General features: G+C 37.9%; 1 protein-coding gene and 1 pseudogene across 5 annotated transcripts in view; one reads left to right on the top strand and one right to left on the bottom strand.

The window, feature by feature from the left end:
- ANO3 (anoctamin 3) overlaps positions 1–23,308 on the top strand; it is a 92,044-nt gene that overhangs the window by 50,786 nt on the left and 17,950 nt on the right. For all 5 annotated transcript variants that reach the window (XM_026796598.2, XM_005492319.4, XM_074543762.1 and 2 more), the window contains 8 exons: positions 502–557; positions 3,984–4,105; positions 5,262–5,396; positions 9,591–9,687; positions 10,559–10,619; positions 21,137–21,219; positions 22,127–22,267; positions 22,610–22,774. In XM_026796598.2, coding sequence (XP_026652399.2) covers positions 502–557; positions 3,984–4,105; positions 5,262–5,396; positions 9,591–9,687; positions 10,559–10,619; positions 21,137–21,219; positions 22,127–22,267; positions 22,610–22,774 — 860 coding nt within the window. The remainder of the gene's footprint in view (positions 1–501; positions 558–3,983; positions 4,106–5,261; positions 5,397–9,590; positions 9,688–10,558; positions 10,620–21,136; positions 21,220–22,126; positions 22,268–22,609; positions 22,775–23,308) is intronic.
- On the bottom strand, positions 13,016–17,881 carry LOC141729239 (uncharacterized; annotated as a pseudogene).

Below are 23,308 nucleotides of genomic sequence, written 5' to 3'. Positions count from 1 at the left end.
GATCCAAAATGCAGTAGTCAGTCTGGTACAGAGCACTGCTCTGATATGAAATTTTCAGCTGGTTTATATTTAAAAATACCAGGGGTTAGCTGGTAGCTAAATAGATACCTAATAGCTTTTAATCCTGCAGGAGTTTCACTGCCTCAAGGATTGTCTATCCATACCGCTCTATCAGATCATCTGGTCACCCATAAAATCTGAATTATATGCCCTGAGGAATACAGTGTGAATGTAACTGTTTTCTCACAATGAATTTGGTACAAGCACTCAGCCCTGAGGGAAAGTTTTCAGGCTTTGGTGCTTTGGCAAGTTGCTCTTTAGTTTGACAGAGCCAGAAATCTGAAAGCATCAGCAGTACCTGCTGAAGTAGTTGGTGGGGTTATTGATTGTCATCTTCAGCAGCATTCTTATCATTTAACACTAAATTACATTCTCCAAATGTGACTTGAAAAATGTGTATGAAAAATTGATATCAGAGCTAATGCTTTTTGTTTTTTTTAGGTATTAATAGGTTACTAAATAATGGCACATATGAAGCAGCATTTCCACCACATGAGGTAACCTGGTTAATTTGATTTTTAGTTTCATATTTAGATTAAAGCTTCCACTAGTGGTTTGGGATCTTACTTTAATTCTGTCCTGCAAACTTTTCATTTCATATTGTAATTTGTCGATGCTTCTTTTATTTATAGCTTTTACTTTGATATTGGCTTTTAAAATTTTCCAAATTTTGGATAATTTGGATATTATAATAACATCCTGGAACATTTTCTGGTTTGACTAGGATATTATAATTATTTTCTGGTTTTTATGAACTCTACATTTCCTGTTGAGTTCTTAAGGCGAGTGTCAGTTGTTCCAAATTGTTCCAATTAGTTGTATTAAATTATTTTTACTTGCCACCTACAAAAGGATTTGTTTTTCTAATAGCTTGGCCACTTGATCACAGTTAGGGAGACTGCGTAATTATTTCCTGTTTACTATTTTCAGAATACTTCTGGGTAATTTCTAATACACACTGAGACTGTTCTTTAGAGATGGTTCTCAAAAAGACTATTCAGGCTGTTGAAGGAGTTGGATTTGGTTTTTATTGTTTTACTCGTGTTTCCCTGTGAAGTGTCTGCAGATGTCCATTGGGGAAGTCTTCATAGTAAGAAAAAACCAGAGGAGTTGTGGAATTCTCAAGATCTTTCCCTCTCAAGGAAATCTCCAGGGCTCTCCCCTGGAGAGACTTACCATAGAGTCTGGACCTGGACAGAGGGAAAAGACTTCCCCATTGGGTCTTGCACAACACTGATCCATCTCAGTTCCCATCCCCATTTGTCCCAACTTCCCCTGGTTTCTCCTTTCCCTGTTTCCTCTGTGGCTGGGATACCGCTGTGACCAGCCCCTTCTTCCCTTGGTAGCACCCCCATAGGCCCCCCCATAATAGCCTTGTGCGGAGCACCTGGTTGGTCTTTTGTCCCTGGTTCCTCTTCGGTGTGCTAAAATGAACCTTGCTGGAACTGACCCTACAGAAGGCCCTCCTGCCTCTCTTGGCTGGGCCAGCTGTGGTGAGTGTGGGTTGTGGACTTGGCTGCCTTGCCTGAATGCGCCCCAAGCAGCTTTTCCACAGGAGATGTTCACTGGGCAATGAGATAGAGGTAGCACCAACCACCATCTAAACCCCACACTGCTACACTTGACAATGCTTTTTCCACTAGTTCAAAACTCTACTGAAGACTGGAAACCCACAAAATTAACTAAAAACCTGTGTTTGACTTAAGAGGGTTTTGAGAAAACTCTCTTATGTTCAAAAGAAGAAGCAAACCACACATTTCAGTCCTTGAAATGCTCTCAGGTGTCACAGACATATTTTCTGAAAAATCCTTTCGCTAGGATCTTTTCTCCTGAGAAGCTGGGAAGCTACAGCTTCTCCATGTTTTGCTACTTTGGAATGTGATTTGGAGAATTGTTTACCCAGCATGTGAATTGCTTTTACTTGATGATCAATGGCAGTCAGCTTTGATAAGGCTGTGAGCAATCACAAGATTTTATTATTCATTCCTGCCTTGATAACCTTCTGAGGTCTCCTCTCTCTTTCTTTAGTATCGTTTTAATATATGATTTTCTTTTAATATCTATAATATAATAATAAAGCCTTCTGAAACATGGAGTCAAGATACTCATCTCTTCCCTTGTTGGGGTTGTCTGCAAATTCCACACTCAGGAACATGGTGGTTGCGGCTCTGAACTCTGGGTGTTTCAGCTGAATATTGTGACTTGGTTTCATATTTCAAAGGCTTTACAAATGGCTGAGAGTATTTTTTTAATTATTAAATACTTCAGTTTTAATAATTAATTACTAGGAAGTCAGAGAAGGAGTATTTTAGATAAATAATGTAACATCATTGTTAATGCTTCAGCTGTGCTTTACTGACTTCAGGGAAAAGCTGGCTGTACTACCATAAAAACCTGTGAAGCTTTCTCTGGCATCAAAGCTGTGCTGTCATATCCATTTTACATGTTCCTTTGTTATGGCATAAGCTACTGTTTCCACATCTCAGTTAAAATTAGTGAAATCATAGTTTAAAGCCACTCTTACCTTAATTGCTTCTTGACTGATGCTAAGGACTACTGATGGAACACTCAATTTATTTTTTTCCCTTTTCCACATGTACAAATAAGAGTGAAAATTCAATCCCAGTGGGAATGCTGTTTAACTCTTTTAGGTATAACAGTGCAGAAAGAATCAGGAAAAAAAATGAAAACATGTAATTCTGGGTAATACTTTGCTGTTATTTATCCAGCCTGCCGTGAGAATAAGTTGATGTGCTCTTCCTGGGTGTTCCTAAATTCTGCAAAGGTCGCACTCAGTGTTGGCATCTTTGGTATGCTGCTGTCCTGACACTAAAGAGAAAGGAGTAGACTTGGACTTTTTGCTGTGTTTAGCTTTGGTTTTAACTCATTCTTAAGTCAGAGGGTCAGCAGATTGCAACAAGTTGATGATGTTCTTTGAACTTTGAGGAGTGCTCAAGATTTCAAATACCTGATAAAATCTAAATTGCTTAGTGACCTGCATCTGACAGGGTCAAGAATCTACCTGATCACTAACTGAGTTGGGTGCTGGAGAACTCTGCTCTCCTCACAAGAGAATTACTTGGCTCACTTGCAGTCAACAGTTGATGAAATATTTACTTTTCCACTGCTGAGTGATGGAAGCTTTTTGGGGAAAAAGTTCAAGTAAGGTATATGTCCTGCTTCAGAATTGGAGCAAAATTACAAATGCAAGACATTCTGCTCAGGATGATTCTAGCAGATCTGTGTGATACCTTTTGACTGCCAAGCATGAGGCTATTCTTTTAGTCTCTTAGGTGGTCTACAAATGTCAGACATGGCCTGGAAGGACTCCTTTTGGATAAGACTGCCTCTGTTTTGCTTTTAATGCCTTGAGAGTCCTATGTAGCTTCAAAATAATGCCAATTCTGTTTCCTTCATCTTAGAAAGTATATACTTTTCATCTGTGATCCTTCATCACAGAAAGAATATACTTTTCTATACCTTCAACAGTAGTGAAAGAAAGTGATAAAAAATGTCTGAGAGAAGAAAGCAGACATACTAGAAATGTTAAAAAAATTATAGAAGAAATAAAAATATACTACAAGTATTTCTTGCAAAATTTAAATAGGTAAAGCATACAAGTAGGATCTATTAGTGAAATAAAAACAGAGCTGAGTACTTCTTTAAAGTTGTATTAATATGTTTCAGTCATTAACTATTAGAGAAACTGACCATTTCAGAAGTGTATGTAACCCTGCCTCCTATGTCAGACTTGCCTTACTTAGCTCCTGATAACATGTTCCAGATGTGCCCAGAATAAGAGACCTATTTATTAAATATAAGGAACATTTCTATTAAAATTATAATCAGAAATACCTAAGAAACGTATACATTTTCCATAGTGCCTGGTAATGTACTTACATATCTTTGTGGTTTTTTTGCAGGGAAGCCACAAAAGCAGGCATCCCATCAAAACACACGGAGCACAGAATCACAGACACCTCTTGTATGAGCGCTGGGCACGGTGGGGAATGTGGTACAAATACCAACCTCTTGATTTAATCAGGTATGAGTACTTTGAAGATTTTCTCTGGTACAAAAAGCCTGGCAACAGTGTGCTAACTATATTCATAAATTCCTTGTGCTTTCCTATAACATTTATATATTCCCTATTATTGGGTAAGGCTGGAGTTCTTGAAGTTGCTTATTTTGGATGGTCTTTTGTAGGTTAATTTCAAATGAGTCTTCTTAAAGAAGATGTAGTTCCAACTGCTCAAGATGTGCAGTGTGAAACTTAAAATACAAACCCGTAATGTGGTCTGCTGATCAGAGACACTTGCCCCTTGTGAGAGCACCTTTGAAAGCGGACTCTTATCCACATGGACAGTCAGAGTTACCAGATGCAGAGGACTTAAAATGCAACTGAATTTTAACTTTTCCATGTGGATTTAAATAACTCTTATTTTACGTATTAGACTTAGTGTCAGAGGTTACCAAATGTAAAATAGAGAAATACATATAATTTAAGTTAAATAATGATGATGTTTGAGTTTCACAGTTTCCCCCTCTGACATTGCATACCAGTAATTAATTTTCCTTGCTGTAAGTTTTTATTCCTGATCTGAGTCATAACTGGTTATTGGTGGAGCTAAGCATGTGCCACGGGGCAATTTTATGCTGTTTCGTCCTTGATTAACTTTCTGATCACTGCTATTTCATGTGTTCTGGCAATTGATACCCAAGTTTTGAAGAATTGAAGTTGTCTTCAGCTTGTGTTTTCAGAGCATTGTTTTCACTAGTATAGTTGGAAATATGTGATATTATCTATGTATAATTATCTATCATAAATGACTTTAAATTGAATACTTAAGTCATACTAACTTAGCTTATCCTTTTCCAGATTTTTTCTATCTATGTACATCCATTTGTCTGTCTATCCTATGTTTAATAATGTTGCTACTTGTCCATCTACTTAGTCATTGCAAGAACATCGCAATTACAGGGGCACTGCAGTTATCTTGTTCTCATAAATCTGGAGTTAGTGTCACTAAAATATTACGCTAGCCTGAAAAAAAACTGTTTGGCAAAGTGACGATTTTACCAGAAACTTGTAATGATAGTTCCTTGTTAGAATTATTCTGCTACTGCTGTGACAGTAGAGATAGAGAGAAGTCATCAGAAAATTTAGTTTTAAACAATATATGTGTTTCCTTTTCATGTAGGCGATACTTTGGTGAAAAAATTGGACTGTATTTTGCCTGGCTGGGATGGTATACTGGAATGCTTATTCCTGCCGCCCTGGTTGGGCTCTTTGTTTTCCTCTATGGATTATTTACAATGGATTCCAGCCAAGTAAGGTAAAATTCTATTTAATAATATGTAACAGCCTATTGCTAATTAAGAACAGTCTGGCACAACTTAGATTGCTGTACTTTTAAATGTTTTGCAGATATGGTAATAATGTAAGAATAACCAAAATAGAATACTGGGGCTTTGAGTCAACTATTTGCACTTAGTACATTTGTTTTGCATCAAGTAAAATGTGTACTGCTGGCAGTGGCCATCCTTATCACTGCATTGCAGTGATTCCCACTAAGGAAAAACAGACCAGTCTGTAAGAACCAATGCTCATGTTGCTGATACTGCAGTAGTTGTTGATCTAATTAAGGCTAATGGGTGAAAAACCAGCCATATTCCCTCATTACCTCCATCTTCCTATAACTTCCAGAGTGTAGTACAGTTATTAAACTTCAAATTTGACCTATGTCTTTTTTCTCTTCTTCATTAATAGTGGCAAACTTGGACTCTAACAAAATTCTTATCTGTATCAATGTAACTTGCAGCCAGGAGACTTAGCTTCAGGGAGATTGCAACCACATAAAATGAACCAAGTTTCAAGTTTCTCACTTTTGTGATTTTGCTCTGGGAAGGGTTCTGTGTCAGTTTTGATATTGTGATGAGGGTGCTCAAGTGCTGACTGTACTTCTGGGGACTCTCTGAGGATCCACTGTACTGCAAAGTATTCCATTAGCTGTTATCAGACAGTATAAGTATCTGTTCTTACAATTGCAGCTGTTGCTCCAAGCAGTTTGGGTGCTTAGGCTGTATGTATACTTGGAGTCAGATTTCATAAAAAATACTGTTTCTCTGGCTTTGAGCAAGACCATATTCAAGTTTTATCTAAGGAGTTTTCTTTAACTTCTGTTTCACAGTGAGTTATTGTATTCTACAGTGCTGTAATGAACACTTTTTTTTAAGCTTGCTTTGTACAGCAAACTCCTTAGAAACTGTACTAATTCAAACCACATCAAATACAGTTAAATGCAATGAACTTAACAGCCAGGAAATTATGCTATCTTTAAGATACTGTATAATGATTGTTTTTCATCATAAATGCCTTCAAAATGCAGTGGTTGTAAAGTCGAGGATCAGCCTATTCTTTGAGCACAGGGACCACAGCTGTTGAACTGTCAATCTTGTATTTGTCACATGTACAATGACATAGTTCCAACAAAGAGGGAACAAGGGGCCATAATCTACTACTATCAAGGTATAGCTTAGTATTTCTTCCTTGTGGAAGAGAAAGGTGTGTCATTGGCAACTCCCTGAGAGAAAGAACAAAATTTCTAATAATTTCATTCTTTCAAACTGTAAGCTATTACGTGTTTTTATACCGTAGAATCATAGAATATCCTGGATTTGAAGGGATTCACAAGGATCATTGAAGTTCATCTCCTGGGGCTGCATAGGACTGCCCCAACAATCCCACCACGTGCCTGAGATCATTGTTCACATTCTTTTTTGAACTCTGTCAATCTTGGTACTGTGACCACTTTCCTGGGGAGTCTGTTCCAGTTCCCAGCTGCCCTGTGATTGAAAAACCTTTTTCTAACATCTAACCTATAGCTCCTTTGACACAGCTTCATGTGTTTGCTCTGGTCCTGTCACTGGTCACCAGAAGGAGAGGAAGCTGTTAGATTCCAGCTGTTAGACTGCTGTGAGATCTCCCCTCAGTGTCCTATTTACCAGGCTGAACGAGCCAAATGTTTTCAGCTGCTCCTCATATGGCTTCCCCTCTAGGCCTTTCACCATCTTTGTGGCCCTCTTTTGGAGACTGTCTTAAGAGCTTTCTATCTTTGTTGTAATGTGGCTCCCAAAGCTGCACACCATTTTCAAGGTGAGGCTGCGCCAGCACAGAATAGAACAGGCAATCACCTCCTGTGTGTCATATGCTTCTCCCAGGAAGACTTGCAGGTATGACTAATTTTTAACAGAAAAATGCAGCTATCTTCCTTGCTGAAGGTTGCAGGGTGTTGTAAATGAGCACAGAGGTAGGCTGGCTTTTGAGGATTTCTGCCCTCAGTTTTTTCCTTTGGCTGCTGTTTAGTAGCTGCAGAGAAAACACAGACAAAGAACATTTGAGTGTGTTCCTGTGGGGCTGGTTCTATAGGGTCTCATCCTGAGGTACCTCAGTGTTGTGCTGTGCTACACAGAGTGCCAGTGTGCCCCAGGCCTCTGTGCTCTGTGTGAAAAACAAGAGACTCAAAGTTAGGTAAACCCTCATATAAGCTCTGTATGCCTGCAAGGGAAGGTGAATATTAATTTATTTATTATAGTTATCATTAGCCAGTGTTAATTTCACAATCCTGTCAGAGGATGTGTTATGGCAGAAGTCCTAACCAGGTGCTCTGTGGCAGCCCCACATCTATAATCTGGATGTGTTAATTCTGTGGAGAAGGTGCTACCTGCCTTTGGTTGTGTGAATGTGTGCAGTCCTTCTGGTCAGTCATGGCACAGCACTGTCCTGTCAGTGCATTGCTACAACTTTGTTAGTAAGAGCAGCTGTGAAATGTGTGACTCACGTTGATTATGCCTGGCTGATAAAATGTATGTAGACGTTTTCTGTATCACCTTGTGTACTTACGCATTTCTAAAGGCCACTGATAACAGATATTGTTGCCATGTCCTTGCCAGATTTTTTTTTACTTAGCCTGGAAGGTGTAAGTAAGGATTAGACAGGAACTTTGTACCTAGAACAGACAGGTGTCATTCATTAGCAGGTAGATGGACTTGCACACCTGTTCTTATTCTTGCTGTAGTCTGGAACTGAGAGATTATTTATCTGGTGTTTCTGCATTCTTCTAAAGAAAATTCTAGATAAGCATCTGTAAGAGTATTAAAATCTATCATTTGATTTTAAGCACTTCAACTACCACCATACACAAATGCAGTGTTCAACAGCAATCTGGCAGAAACAGAACTGGATATGCTATCTTAAAAAAATGTAAACACAGGAAACCCAGTGGAAATTAGAAATTGAAACACAATTTTGGGGCATTATGGCAATGTCAGAACTGGCGTGTTGCCCCAGATTCAATATTTTCTGCTGATCACTGTTTCGTGTGAAACAGGTTTATTATGCCTGTTAAGAGAAATCCATGGCTGTTAGAATGTGTTGATTTAAGTATGATAAATTCCATCACAAAGCCCTACTTTTTGTCTGTCTTATGTACTACAAAATTTGAATTTAAGAGATGATCAAATCAGTTTTGCAGAAGGATACTTTCTTCACTGATGTGCCTTCACCCTTCAGGTGCAGGAAGCTGCCATCAGCCCACCTCTAGTGGCTGCAGGCAGGAAGCTATAATTTTTTTTTTCCCCAGATATCCAGCACAGTTTCAATAGAGAAGTAATAAGCAAATACAGGAGTATGTACTGCCATAGAACCAAACCATGCCAGCCATAGGTTTTGTGCAGCAGTAATTTGAGGATGATGCAGAATGATGTCACATCTAAGAATTAGTTTGTCTTATGACTTGTCTAAGTGCCTGCCTCTGCTCCATGCTCAGGGTCTGCTAGCAGTTGGCTATGTATATATATATATATATATATATACACATGTAAGATATATATATATATATGTATCAGCCTATGTCAGGAGCCCATCTCAGCTCAGCACAGGGCTATGAGTCTCTGCCCTCTGTGTATAAGAAGATTCTCTCTGTAGCTCCTCTCTCTGGCTGCCATGGGCAAGTTGGAAATGGAGAAGAAGGAAGGGTACCACCAAAAGGGAGCAAATATCCCCCTTTCATACTGACTTTTGCCTCTTGTCATAGTGTCTTTCTTCTTTGCTCAATTACATACAAATGATGCCATTTGACTGAGATCAATGTAGATGTACCAGTGTTGTCTATCCTCTGAATGTTTGGTATCTTATAATAACTTAGAAAAATAGGCTGTAAATGCATTTGAAGGATATTGAGCAATTTTTTGTTTTTCTGTTTGAGATATTTGGGAGAGAATTTGCTAGTGTGAGAAGTGTAACATGATACCTAGAAATATTGTATGCTACTCTACGGCCCATAGTGTTCGGGTTCCTGATTTGGGATTAGACTTTCCAAGCCAAATATTCACTTTTAATTTATTTTATTTGCTCAGCTTTGTGGTGCACACACTGTTGACAAACAGAGAATATAAATGGCATAACTCAGAAAACCTTGTGAATGCTAGAAGTGTTTTTATAACCTTTATTTTCCTCACTCATACTAAAGCAAAGAGATCTGCGAGGCAAATGAAACCGTTATGTGCCCTATGTGTGAACGCAATTGCACACTACAAAAACTCAACGAAAGCTGCATATATGCCAAGGTAATTATTGTGTTATTGCAATCAGGATGATTGTGGTTGTAAAATAGCTGCCCTTGTTTCTGCCAAGTTTCCTAAAAATCATGTTGTTTCTCTACAGATGATGTTTTCAGCCTTTGCAATGCATCTTTCTAATGAGGGAGTGCTCTAAAGTGATCTGGGGTTTTTCTAAAATTCCTTTCTGTGAGAATTTCCTTATAAATAAATTAATATTATTTTCATCAACTTATTAATTCCTCTGTGAGGACTTAATAATTAAACTTTTTGTAAGATTTTTCTTACTCTTCTCTGTAACTATCTTGTTACTCTGTTTCCTTTGCTTACTTTCTATTTGAATTTTTGTTCCTGCTTTGGTCTGTCAAACTAATGTGAGGATTTTATACAATTAAATATCTTGCTGCAAGAATCTATTCTTCAAACTTAAATAATCACACCAGGAATTGCAAAATACCTAGGTAGAAGAACAAAATGGAATCAAGAGACAGTAAGTATGCAGATGGAGAAAAGTGAAGAGGTTTTTTAGCTCATAAAAACCTTAAAATAGAAATGGTTGAGATTACGTTTGACCTACCATATGACAAGAATTCTGGATGAAATTTTAGTCTGTCTGGACATGGACAAAACAGCTCAGTGTGTGTGAAACAAAATGACGGGTGATGCGTGAAGTAATAGTCTGGAACAGCAGATTTCAAATTACACTGGCAGTCAGAGTGTGACATTGACAAACCTTGGTAGAAGAAACATGCTAGTAGAACTAGTTATGAGAAAGCTTAGCTTTTGGTTTCTGATGCCAGTTATGTACTCTGGGACTATTTGGGGCAAAAGATGAGATGGCACGATTATTTTTTCCTGATGTGTTCATTTTTTTATTCAGGTTACACATTTGTTTGATAATGGAGGGACTGTCTTCTTTGCAATTTTCATGGCAATTTGGGGTAAGTACATTTTTTCCTGGTTTGTTTTTGGGTTTTGGTGGTTTTTTTTTTTTTTTGTTCACCTGACCTTTTTGTATGATTACTTGACAAAGGAGATTATAGCTCTGGATAAAAGTTAAAGAAGGATTATTATTTTGCGCCATAAACAAATTTTTTTCATTTTCATTAACTTAGATTTCCATGCTAGTAATGGCTAACACCTTTTATGCAAATGTATGTATATAAACGCCTAATGTAATGATTTTCTTTAGGGTCTTAAATGTCTTTAAGCCTGAATTTTATATTATTTAGGACAAAGTCCTTTTAGAGGAAAACATGTGGGTTGTGTTACTGATCTTGCACCAATATCAAAAACACATCTTGTAGAGGATTCTTACAGAATAAATGAGAATGGTTTTATGGAAACTAATTAGAGGAAGGTATAGGAAATGTGTGAGGTTAAGTGCTTACTGCAGTTAAGGTGTTTCCATTGAAATTCTCAGTCTGAATCTCTTGTTTTGTTCCCACTGCCATTGCACACATTGTGTTGTGCAGCACAAAGCCAAGCAGGGGTGCATCCACAGAGGACACTGCTGAGCAGGAGTTACAAAAACAGTCCTGACTCTCAGTGTAATAGTGCCTCAAAAGACAGATTTAACGGGCCCAGCATTAAATCCTCAGTAGAATTAGTTTTCACTGCAGCTAAGAGGATTTTGCTGCTGGGAAATAGGGAAGAAGACAGAACCAGAGATAATTGGTTCTACCAATAAACATGTTTGTCTGTATAAACACTGAGAAAATAGCCCTAGTTCACATACACAGAGCTGTCTGCATTCAAGCCAGAGTTTCACAGTTTTGAATGAAATGGTACACAACATCTTTATTTATGTAATGTGTATGAATAAGTATTAATGACTCTAACTTAAAGTAAGAGCAAATGTCGCAGATTTTGGAGGCTGGCATGGTAAAAGCAAGTAACAATGTACAAACAACAGCAAAACATCAAATAGTTACATGGAGAACAGAAGCACATCCTCATACGTGCAAAAATTATGATTGGGTTGTTAAAAGTTAACATGCTACAACTAACGGGCACACTTTGATTAATTTCCTCACTCATGCTTCTTCATTTACTGCTAATCTTGCTATTACTGTCTTCCCATTATTAATTATTTCTTGGTAAAATTCCTAAAATACAGTGCATTTAATTATATAGTTAGCAGTGCAGACAACAGAGATAGCTTCTTAGCATCTCTTCATCTGTAAGTTCTCCTTCAAGAGAGCTCCTTCCATTTTCATCTGAGGCCAAGATTCAAGTGTGACGAGGAATTTGCTTGTATGACACTGCTTTACCACAGGGAAGATGGTATTATATGGGCTAAGGAATGTGAAAGCTGACCATTACATATTTCTTCATTTCAAGCATCAGGCTGATATTCTCGTGTAATATAGGTGAATCTGTCTCAGATTTTCAGTCTGCTACCAAACATGCTGCATACTATGTACTACCAAACATGCTGCATGTTAGAAATCAGGTCCTGGCACTGATGGGAAATAATGCTGTTTTTATGACTGAACTCAAAAAAAAAGGCAAAAATGCATATATGGGCTGAAATCTTTGATATTTAAAATAAATACCTGTTTTGCTCATATTCAGTTTGACTGACATAGTTTCTCTCTGGGGTGTATGTGCATGTAATTTACTCACATATTGAATAAAACCTCATGGCATCATTCACAGACAGTGAGATAATTCCATTCCATCAGTGTGATCCACAGTCTCCACACTAATTAAAGTGTTTTAGCAGAGCATAATAACCAGGACATATCCCTCATGGGTAGTTTTCTCTGCACTTTATTTTGTTTATTCTGTGCCTTTACAATTGTTTCTTTTACATATCCTTTCTTTCTATTTAGACACGTCTGGTAATTGCAAGCAGATCAGCTATGCAATTATTTGCTTTATGTTGCCAATAATTTTACTCTTTAGCTGGGCAGAACTGGACCATGCTTTTTGGGATACCTATGTATGTAGGTATAGGATATATATATCCTTTCCTCTCTTGTTAAGTATTTCTTCTATCTAATCTGTACTGATATGCTTTAAATTATTTCTACAGATCTAGCCTGCAATTCAGACAACAGATCTAGCTGACAGAGGAATAGAAGCTTGTCGTCTTTTTTCCCATTGATAGTGATAGTAAATCAGTGTCATCTAGTCAAAGGTTAGATGTAGCTCATTTTACTTAGTAATTCCATTCTCCCCAGCAAACCTCAAGTAATCCAAATTAAATATTCCAAGTAAACCTAATCAATCTTGGCACATTCACTGAAGAAGGTACAGATGTAAATCGGGGAAAATAATGACCTGAGTCATTTTTCAGATAGAAATTATATTAGGATGGAATAGTTTCACTTCAGTAATGGCTGTAAGGTAACAATGGCCAGCATGTTCTGGAAAAAATGAAAGGGATGTAGATAACAGGCAGGAATATAATCTGAAGCAAGCATTGCAATGAGGGGTGGGATGGTGTGATGTCAGCAGTTGGAATGCCATCAGATGGGCACCCTGCATTTGTCTTCCTCTGTCTTGTCTGCTATGAGGCAGCTCTGACTCTTCTCATATGGTTCAAGGGAGTTGTCTTACTGAAGAACTGAGGGAATAACATAATTTTTTTTTAATATATGGCTTGAAAGATTTGAATCACTATCTGCTGGATACCTCATAGTTTAATTCAGCAGTTCCTCACATGTATCACATGTAAGTCCAGTTAACTGCTTTCTGACATAGGGGAGACAAAGAGATGAATGCCTTGATTCATTATTTTTGAAGATAACTCATGTCCTTCTAGCAACACCCATTCAGCACTCCCATGGGTGGTCAGCTTTCAAAGCTGCTTCCTAATCTGATGTTCTGGCAGCTTTCAGCTCTTGCTTTTAAGCTGGAAAGGGCGTATTGCCAAAATTTATTTTGATTTTATTTTCTGTGAGAAAAAAGGTGTGTTTGGCCTCTCAGTAATTGTTTAAATATTTAAAAATAAGGACCAGAAACATGATACAGATGTTTGGACTGTGATTGCACTTCAGTACTCATTTTTACATACTCACAGAGAAGACAAAAGCTGTCATCTTTTTAAACCTCTTAAAAATAGTTTTACTTCTGAAAACAGATGTAGCTTCATCCCTAATTTTGTAACTGACATTGGATGACTAAAGAGTTTAGATTTTCTTTGGTTTGGGAGAGCTTTTTGAGCTATAGTTTTAAATTTGCCCACAATTCTTTGAACATGTTCACTGATACTAGATACTATTTTCCTTATGTTTCAGAGCTTAAAGAAAGAACTTGTAAGGACGAGATACAGAGTTAAAAGACATATTAGTTAAGCTAAAATTTTTAAATAATAAATTAATGTCAGTTGAAAGCTAGTTTGGCTGGAGTCAATTATATCCTAATAATTCAGTAAGACAAGACAATTTAAGCAGCCCTGTGCAGAAATAAGCAACACTTATGCAAAACACTGTTGGGATTCATAAAATTAGAGGGTTTTGAGAAAGTGGTTAAAAAGGCAGGCTTCAGACAGCAGACTTGTGAACATTGCTAATACAGCAAAAAGTTTTCTAAGCAGTAGAGCAGACGTGAGAAATAGCACAATAGACTTTTGTAATGTGCCTTCATAGGTTGCAACAAGGTAATTTAATGTATACCTTTAGAAGGTTAGTATGAATGAGTCTCTGTGCTTTGTCTCTCATGAACGAGCCATTGTGTTAGAAAATAGGTCTTTATAAGTGTTAACTACTGTTACATGTGTTTCATATGATTGGATAGATTTTTTGTCAGTATGTTTTGCTCTATGTGTGATTGGCTGAAACCTAGGCTAAGATAGCTTTATGCTATGATGTAATGTAACACCCCCTTTGCATTCCCTTTGGATCAGAGAGCTGTTAACATAATCTGTCTCCATTGTCCTAACAATGTACTGAGACTGATGTGCTGAATAAATAGCTCATGACACTGGTTTGGATTGCCCCGTCTCCGTTCATGTCTGTGTATAGCTCCCGCGGCAAACGCTTGTGCTGTTCCTTACCTGGGTCACTCCTTGTGTCAGCATAGGAAGTTTTCTGTGGGAAATAGGAATTTTCTGGGGGAAAATGACTCAGGCCTCTTTGTAGCACATATAAAATATCCAACCAGGCCAATTAATACAGATCCCAAAATGGTCCTGCAGAGATGCCAGCTATTACTTCTTTGTTGTTTTTGTCTGTGAGAAAAAGAAGCAAAGATTAAACAGTTGAACGGGAATAATAAATCTATAAAACCAGTGAGTGAGACTTTCAGCAAGAGTCTGAAACACTTTGCAAGCTATAAGTAAACCAGCCTATCTGCAGAAACTGTCTGCCTTTGTAAATGAAAACAGACATCTCCATCCTTGAAGTTTGGAGGAATAAAGGAGATTTAGGAAAAATAAAAAAGCCGCTAAATGAGTTTTTAATCAAATACAAAGGTTTCAGGATTAATTACGGAATCACAACTATTTTTTAATTAAACAAAAAACAGTAATCATTCTTTGAATGCAATTATTTGTAAGCATTTAAGACAGCAGTTAAAATTGCAGCCTCTGAATTTCAGTTTCTATGTGTGCAAAGTTAAAAATTCAGTAATGCTTCATGCACCTGTTTAATTAGCAGAATAAATGCATTTCTTCAAGATTTTCCCTCAATTTTCATAAAACCTCTCTTCAAGATACTCAGTTTTTCTTGGAAGTGAACGCGCTCTCCAACTCTCATTCCTTTTCAATTGATGTTAGCTAAAAATCAGGTGCCTTGTAATTATTAGCTATGTATTAACTATGATGGGAAACATGAAAGTCTGATGATCCTTCAGTTCTTAGTACAAACTGTACTTTCAGTCCTGTGTTAAAAGCTTGAAAGCTAATTAATGCAAAAAATTACTGTGCCTTTCTAATCTTTTCTTTTTCTGAAGACCTGATTCAGAACAGCAGAAAAGTGCAATGACAATTTTATGTTCCATTGTTTTCCCACGCATACTTAACTTGGTAATTAAACGCACAATGAGTAATTCCTTTGGAACTTTGTTTATAAGAAGTCATTTTTGGTCACAAAAATTTCTGAACTTTAATAAGTTGATGTGCTGTATATTTTACATCTAATTTATACACATCTGCTTTGAAGATCCGTTCCAGTGAAAATAGACAATACCTGTTTTCACTAGGTTCTCCCACTCTGGAAGCGTTAAATAATTAATTAAAGTATAAATAATTTGAAAGTACATGTTTTATTTTGGGTGAGCTTTAGTTTTAGTCTGTACTACATAAGTTGTAAGTTCACATGTCTTATAAAGCCTCCAGTTCGATTTAAAAAAGGGTTTTATTTCAGCATTATAATTTTATTAAACCATTTGGATTTTAGTTAGATCCTTACCTTCATTGGCATCTTTTGGTGATGCAGTAGGAGGGTTGCTGGAATTATGATTTATCTTTGTTGTCTGCTGAATAGAGTTGAAATTTGGGGTAGGATTGTCCTGCTTCACCATGGGTCATGTGCGAATGATACTGATGGGGGAATAACATGGTGGGTTTGACTGAAGAGTTATCACTCGGAGCACTGAAGCCCCAGGGGTGGTATTGATGACTGTGGAATAACTTGGTGTCACTGTGGAAGGAGATGTAGCTCAGCAATTTTGTTCACTTCAGAAAAGTCACCTGTTGTTCCAAATGTTGCTAAAGACATTATGTGGATATTTGTAGCTGAGTTATTCCATTTTTTTGACACATTTGAAGAGAAGGTGGTGCCATCAGAGGGCCTCAGGGATCTGCTTTTTGCTCTGCTGATAATTTCTGCTCTTTTCACTACATTCTTTTTGACATTGGCAGCTGCTGGTAGAGCATGACTTGTGGTAGGAGGACTTACTGTGGTAGTCATATGAAGAACAAATCTCTGTGAAGTTAGTTGCACTGGAGACTGATGGTTTTTTGTAATGGAGCTATTTCCTTTACTTGTTTCTTTTACTTCTTCAGCCTCAGTATTGCTTCTGTTCCATTGCAGTCTTACAATGCAGAAAAATGAGAATCATTCCACAGGAGGGTTGCAGGGTGTTGAGTTCAAAGTTTATTTTATAGAGAACCTGCAAGAAATTCACTTTTAAAAATAGTTTTATTTAACCAAACCAAGTTACTCACTGAAGACGCAAATAAGTTGGTAAAATAAGTTAGTGTTATGCAATAGAAATCTCACTGATTTATCACGTGTTGATGCTGGAAACGTTATGTCCCTAAGTGTTAATGACATAAGAATCACCTAAATTAATATTGATGATCAATAAAATTAATCAATATCAATTGCAATATTGATCTCAGTGTGCTGGTGGAGATGTTGTAGGATAGCTCACGTGGCTGGAATGTTGTCATGGAGGGCTACACACTGCTTAGGATAGAGAGGACCAGGAAGGACATGGCGACAGAGTTGTCCTGTGTGAGGCAACACTTGGAATGTATTCAGCTCTGACTTGGGGTAGGAGTAAGTCGAGAACTTATGAGTCAGGATAAAGGGGATTACTCCTAAGGGTGACACTGTTGTGGGTGTTTGCTACAGGCCAGCTGATGAGGAATAAAAAGTGGACGAGGTTTTCTGTAGACAGCTTGAAGCAGCCTCAAAGTCACAACACTGGTTCTTGTGAGGGACTTTACCTACCTTGACATCTGCTGGAGAAGCAACACAGCACAAACGGTCCAGGAGACTCCTGGAAAGCATTAATTACAACTTTCTGAAACAGGTAGTAGAGGATTCCCCAAGGAGTGGCATGTTGCTTGACCTCATACTAACAAACAGGGAAGTCTTGGTGGAAGTGTGAAGGTTGGGAGCCACCTTGGCTGCAGGGATCATGTGATTGTGGAAGTCAATACTAGATAAAGAGGACACAAGGCAGCAAGTAAAATTGCAACCATGGTATTCAGGTGAGCTCACATTACCCTCTTTAGGGATCTCTTGGAAAAATCCCATGGGAATTGGCTCTGCAGGGAAGAGGGATCTAAGAGGGCTGGTTGATGTTCAAGGACCACTTTCTCCAGGCTCAAGAATGATGAATTCCATTGAGAAAGGAATCAGGCAAAGCAGTCAAAAGACCTGTGTGAATGAATAAAGAATTCCTGTCAAGCATGAGCAGGAAATACCAATACAGGAGATTGAAGCAGGGTCAGGTCACTTGGCATGCATATAGAGAGGTGATCAGAGGAAGTAGGATTGAAACAAGGAAGGCCAAGGCCCATCCGGAATTAAATCTGGACAAGGATGTGAAGGACAACAAGAAAGGCTTATACAAAGGCTTATCCATAACAAAAGGAAAACTAAGGATCACGTGGCCCATTACTAAGTGGAGGAGGAGGCCCTTGTAGCTGAAGACACAGAAGAGGCAGAGCTACTGAGCATCTTCTTTGCATTGGTCTTCCCTGACATGACCAGCCCCAGGAATCTTTGTCCCAGCTGCCCAGGGTAAAAGAAGGCTGGGTTCCTTGCTCAAGCACGACTGGGTGAGAGAACCCTTAGACAAACTTGACATCCACAAGTTCATGGGCCTTGACAAGATGCATCCATGAGTGCTGAAAGAGTTGGCAGACACCAAAGCTAGGCTGTTTGCAAACGTCTTTGAAAGGTCTTGGTGATCAGGACAGGTTCCCAAATGCTGAAAGGAAGCAAATGTCATCCGAATCTTCAAGTGAAAGAAGGAGGACCCAGGAAACTGCTTAACAATCAGCCTCACCTCAATCCCAGAGAACTGAAATCATTGGCAGAGGGTCTGGCTGTAGGCCTGTCACTGCTGGTGTACCCCAAGGTTCAATACTGGTCCCAGTATTGTGTAACTTACTCATCAATGACTTGGACCAAGGTGCAGATGCCCCCTCAGCATGTTTGCTGATGACACAAAGATGGGAGAAATGGCCCCAGAGTGCTGTGCATCCCTTCAGAGGGACCTCAACAGGCTGGAGAGATGGACAGAGAACTGTGTCAAATTCAACAGAGGGAAATGCAGGGTCTTGCACCTGGGGAGGAACAAGCCCATGCACCAGTACAGGCTGACCTGCTGGGCAGCAGCTGTGTGGAAAAGGAGCAGGGGGTCCTGGTGGATGACAAATTGTCCATGGGCCAGCAGCATGCCCTGCTCAGCCCTCGTGAGGCACATCTGGAGTGAGTGCCTGGTGAGGCACATCTAGAGCGCCTGGTGAGGCACATCTGGAGCTCTGTGTCCTGCTCTGGGCTCCTCATGTCAAGAAAGACAAGGAGCTCCTGGAGTTGTTGAAAGGCTGAGGGAGCTGGGCCTGTTCATCCTTGAGGAGAGATGACAGAGGGGATCTCATCAATATATCTGGGTATCTGAAAGGGAGGGTGTTAAGAGTCTGCTTAGTGCCAAACAATAGGACAAGATGCAATGAGCAGAAATTAATGCACAGTAATTTTCACCTGAATATTAGGGAGGACTTCTCTCCTACTTGCTCTGAAAGAGGCTGCTCAGAGAGGCTGTGGAGTCTCCCTCATTGAAGGTATTCAAGAACTGCCTGTTCTTCAATATCTCAGTCAGCATATGGCAGTCATGTGCCATATGCTCTTGGATGACCCTCCTTGAACAGGGAGGTTAGATCAGATGATCCACTCCCTTCCAATCTTACCCATTTCACATTTCATGATTCTGGAACAAAAGCTTCATTTCGTAAGAAAATTCCATGTTTCTATAAACAGACCTCATACTCAGAAGGGAATAAATCAAAACCACATTGATAATTCAAATCCATGTTGCTATGGAGTGAGGTCATGAAACATATATGGATGGTGTTCTCAAGGCAATGTTTTCTGGGCAGATAGCAATTCTAAGAGCATGCCAAAGATTTCTGCTGCCTTGTGAAGAATGAGAATTTTTACAATTAACTTGGAAAGTTGATGGATAATATCTTGTGGCCTTGAGCAGTGAGTGTCATGTGAATGCTGCCAGGAGCAAATTGAAAACCAAATCAGTCCAGAGGTTATGAATGAGGCTGAATTTGTGTGCAAACTTCTTTTGCAGTACAAAACTGGAAACTGTGTATTAAGCATTAATTTTTCAAATGTTAGATTGAGAAGAATGAGAAAACCTCACCTTGAAGTCACATGATTGTGGTAGGTCTGCTGTTCAGCATATGTTGTTCAGTGAGGTTTTGGTGAGGGGTACTTTTTCTATATATGAAGCAGATTGGGATGATCCACTTTTTAACTCCCACACATGAACTCTCATACGACAGAACAGTAAATTCCATCATTAGTTATGCTTCAGTGTCATTAATTATTTGGCTGTCCATGTATGTGGGTATTTCACCACCTGAATGAAGGAGATTTATACCTGAAAATAGTAGCTTATTTCTTTTGTCTGCAAGCCTCGCCTACTTTCTTATACTTTTTCCTATGAGTGATTTTTTTAGAGGGTTTGTGTTTTGTTGTTTTACTTTTTTTAAAAATTTTATTTTAGATGTTTTGTTTCGAGCAGGGCCAGAGAGAATAAGGGCTGGTTCTATTAACTTGTTCATTTGGGTTTTTTTGTTGAGTGTGTGTTATTCCCAGCTTAGCTTCTTTGTATGCAACACTGTTAGAGCAATGTGAAGAGTATATATTATATAAATTATACATAATTATGTAGATATTGGTATAATATATAACTAATTATGATAACTAATTATTATCAGGTATGTATAGAAACCCAAAAAGATATTAAGCATAGTACAGAAATATAGATAAAGGTAGGAATATGTGACCCTCCTGTTTATTTTGAGTTAGAAGTCCTTCTTTTGAGCAGTTGGTTTTGTAGAAGGAAGCAAATTTTCCTACTTCCTATTTGAATTCATTGTTTTTCAAAGAACAGTTGGACGATTCTGTGTTTTGTCAGGAGTCACACCCTAAGCAAGGTTACCTCTCCTCAGTGGCAGACAACAGTGTTTTGGAAATTTGGAGTTAATTATTAGGTGTAATTATCTTATCCAAACCCCTAAGTGTATAGAAAATCTGATTATGGTCTCATACCTAAGAATTATTAGAAATAATTGTCTAAAGAATTATTCTAGTGGCAAGACTGCTACAGTATAAAACTGGTATAGCTGGGAAAGAAGTGACGTTCTTCTTTGAACTGAATAGAAGGAGATAGCTCATGGGTCCTTATTAATAGATATCATTGTTTATGTGTTTCCTTGTTTCTTCAAGAGAAGATTCTACGTGTTGAATAAAATGAAAAGCAAAATGATGAATTTAAAGGGATGACAGTGTCTCATGTTGTCAGGTGCCTATTTCTGTACAGCTACTGCAGACAACAAAAATATGTTTCTTAGATAAACATTGTTAAGTACTGTTTTAAATTTAACAGGGATTATCCTGAAGCTACTTAGAGTTTTCAGATTCTATGAGGAAAACTGTCAGAAAGTGGCTAATGATATGTTACATTGCTGATTTTCTTAAGATGTGCATGGCCCTTTCCCCTCCTGTAGTTAAAGTACAGTTGTTTTCCGCAGCAACAGTCTTTCTGGAGTTTTGGAAAAGACGGAGAGCTGTATTGACTTATGATTGGGACCTCATAGACTGGGAAGATGAAGAGGTAAGGAGAAATAAAAGTTTACATGTAAACCATGCTATCAGCATGGTTAAAGTCTCAGTATCAATCCATATTGTATGTTAGTCATCTGAGTTGGTCATTCAGATCGTATTTGTAGCACTAGTTGCAGAATACAAAGGTATGCTTGAGATTGTACAAGGATACTTTGCTTTTTGCAACTAACATTATAATTCCAAATATAATTGTACATTTATTAAAAGTATCCTTGGAAAAACTGAGTGCAAATACTTCCTGTATTTGTAATACTGTACAAATACAGAGGACAGTAGCTGCTTCTGATGTCAGTACAGATGCCTTTCAGTTCCATGGTCTTGTTCTGGAAATTCTTGATCCTGCATAAAAATAAGACCAAGACAAGCAACAAGACAGAAACTAGATTTTGTATCCTTGGAGAGGCATAACCTATCCTTGAACATTCTGTTATCAGCATCAGCAATAATAATTTATTTTATTCTATAAATTACTAGTCAGCATAGTTGTAGTTTACCTGTATTGGTGATTTAATTGCAGTTTAAGTCTATAGACTTCACTTGTTTTGCAGCTTTCTGTGGATGGGTAGATAGAAGCTGGTGGCTATTTTTAATAAATGCTCTCATAACACAAACAACACCATTCTAAGTGGCCCTAATTTATAGTTTTGTTACCAATTGTCATAGACAACCTAGTGTCTAAGTCAGCAATATGACCCATGATTCTTTTTAACACCCTCACATAGTGGGGAAGGCTCCTGTGGTTTCTGTTCTTTGGATTTTCAAAAGAGCAAATTATTTAGGTATTTGAGTTGCAGCATTATGAAAAATGATCCTTATCAGTATAATGTTCTACATGTATGTCTGATCCTTGAAAGAAATTAGTAATACAACAAATGGAATCCACCCTGTCATTCCAGGAAGAGCTGCGTCCCCAGTTTGAAGCTAAATATTCCCAAGTGGAAAGAGTAAATCCCATCACAGGAAAACCTGAACCTTTTCAGCCTTTCCCTGATAAGCTCAGTCGACTGATGGTGTCTGTCTCAGGAATATTCTTCATGGTGATGTTTCATAATATTAGAACTGTTGTATTGTAATTCATCTTACTGTGATGTAAATAGTAACTCAGCATGAGTGCATTCATTAAGATTAGTAGATTTACGTAACAGGCAAAACTGCTTGTCTGTCTTACTGCTTTGTTTCCCAAGATGGAGTATAATTATATTGGAAAAGAAGAGTAAAGAAATGCTGTAACTCATCTTAGTTTTTTTTTGTTCTCTCAAATTCTGCTCTCCAAAACAAATATTAGTCTTTAAAACACTTGTTTTATTATTTCAGCGGATATAATTTCAGATGTGATTCCTTTTGTTCTAATACTTCTGCTCATAAATACATATCTGTAGATTTCACTGGTCCTTACTGCAGTGTTTGCAGTTGTGGTGTATCGACTGGTAGCCATGGAGCAGTTTGCTTCTTTCAAGTGGTATTTCATCAAGAAGTATTGGCAGTTTGCAACATCTGGCACTGGAGTCTGTATTAATTTTATGATCATCATGTCACTCAATGTTGTAAGTCTTCTGTTCTTTTAAAACAACAATTAATTTAAAAGACTAATTTTTAAAAGCTTACTGAGTTACCCATGTGTTAGATATATACATGTTCATGCTTTTTCAGGTAGCAGTATCTGAAGCTAGTATTGCAGTGGATTTTTCTCCTCTGATACAATGTTTGTTAATGTTTTTATCTAAATCCTCATTGATTTGTCACTGCACATCTTCGCTTATGTCACCAAGTTACAAGGGTATAGATTGCTGCTTTTTACATTTGTATTTTTTTAATATTACCTTTTGCAATAGATCTCTAATTTGAGATGTAGTTCTAATTTGAACTACATTATTTTCTTGACTGAGAATTTGGTTTCTAGGTTGTTTTTGATTAATGACTTCTTATTAAAATGCAGCTGTGATATCAGTGTTGCACAGTCCTGGAATCACTGTGATATGTGATTTTGGTATTAGCTTTTTCTGTCATGTAACAGCACAGGTTTAATCATTTGCTCCTATAGCATTACATGGACAGAAACTCTGTTATTTCAGCTGCTT

This window comes from Zonotrichia albicollis, chromosome 6 (genome assembly GCF_047830755.1).
Source record: "Zonotrichia albicollis isolate bZonAlb1 chromosome 6, bZonAlb1.hap1, whole genome shotgun sequence".
NCBI classification, from domain to species: Eukaryota; Metazoa; Chordata; class Aves; order Passeriformes; family Passerellidae; genus Zonotrichia; species Zonotrichia albicollis.
Note: the sequence above shows the minus strand (reverse complement) of the source record. Positions and strands in the feature narration are given on the sequence as shown.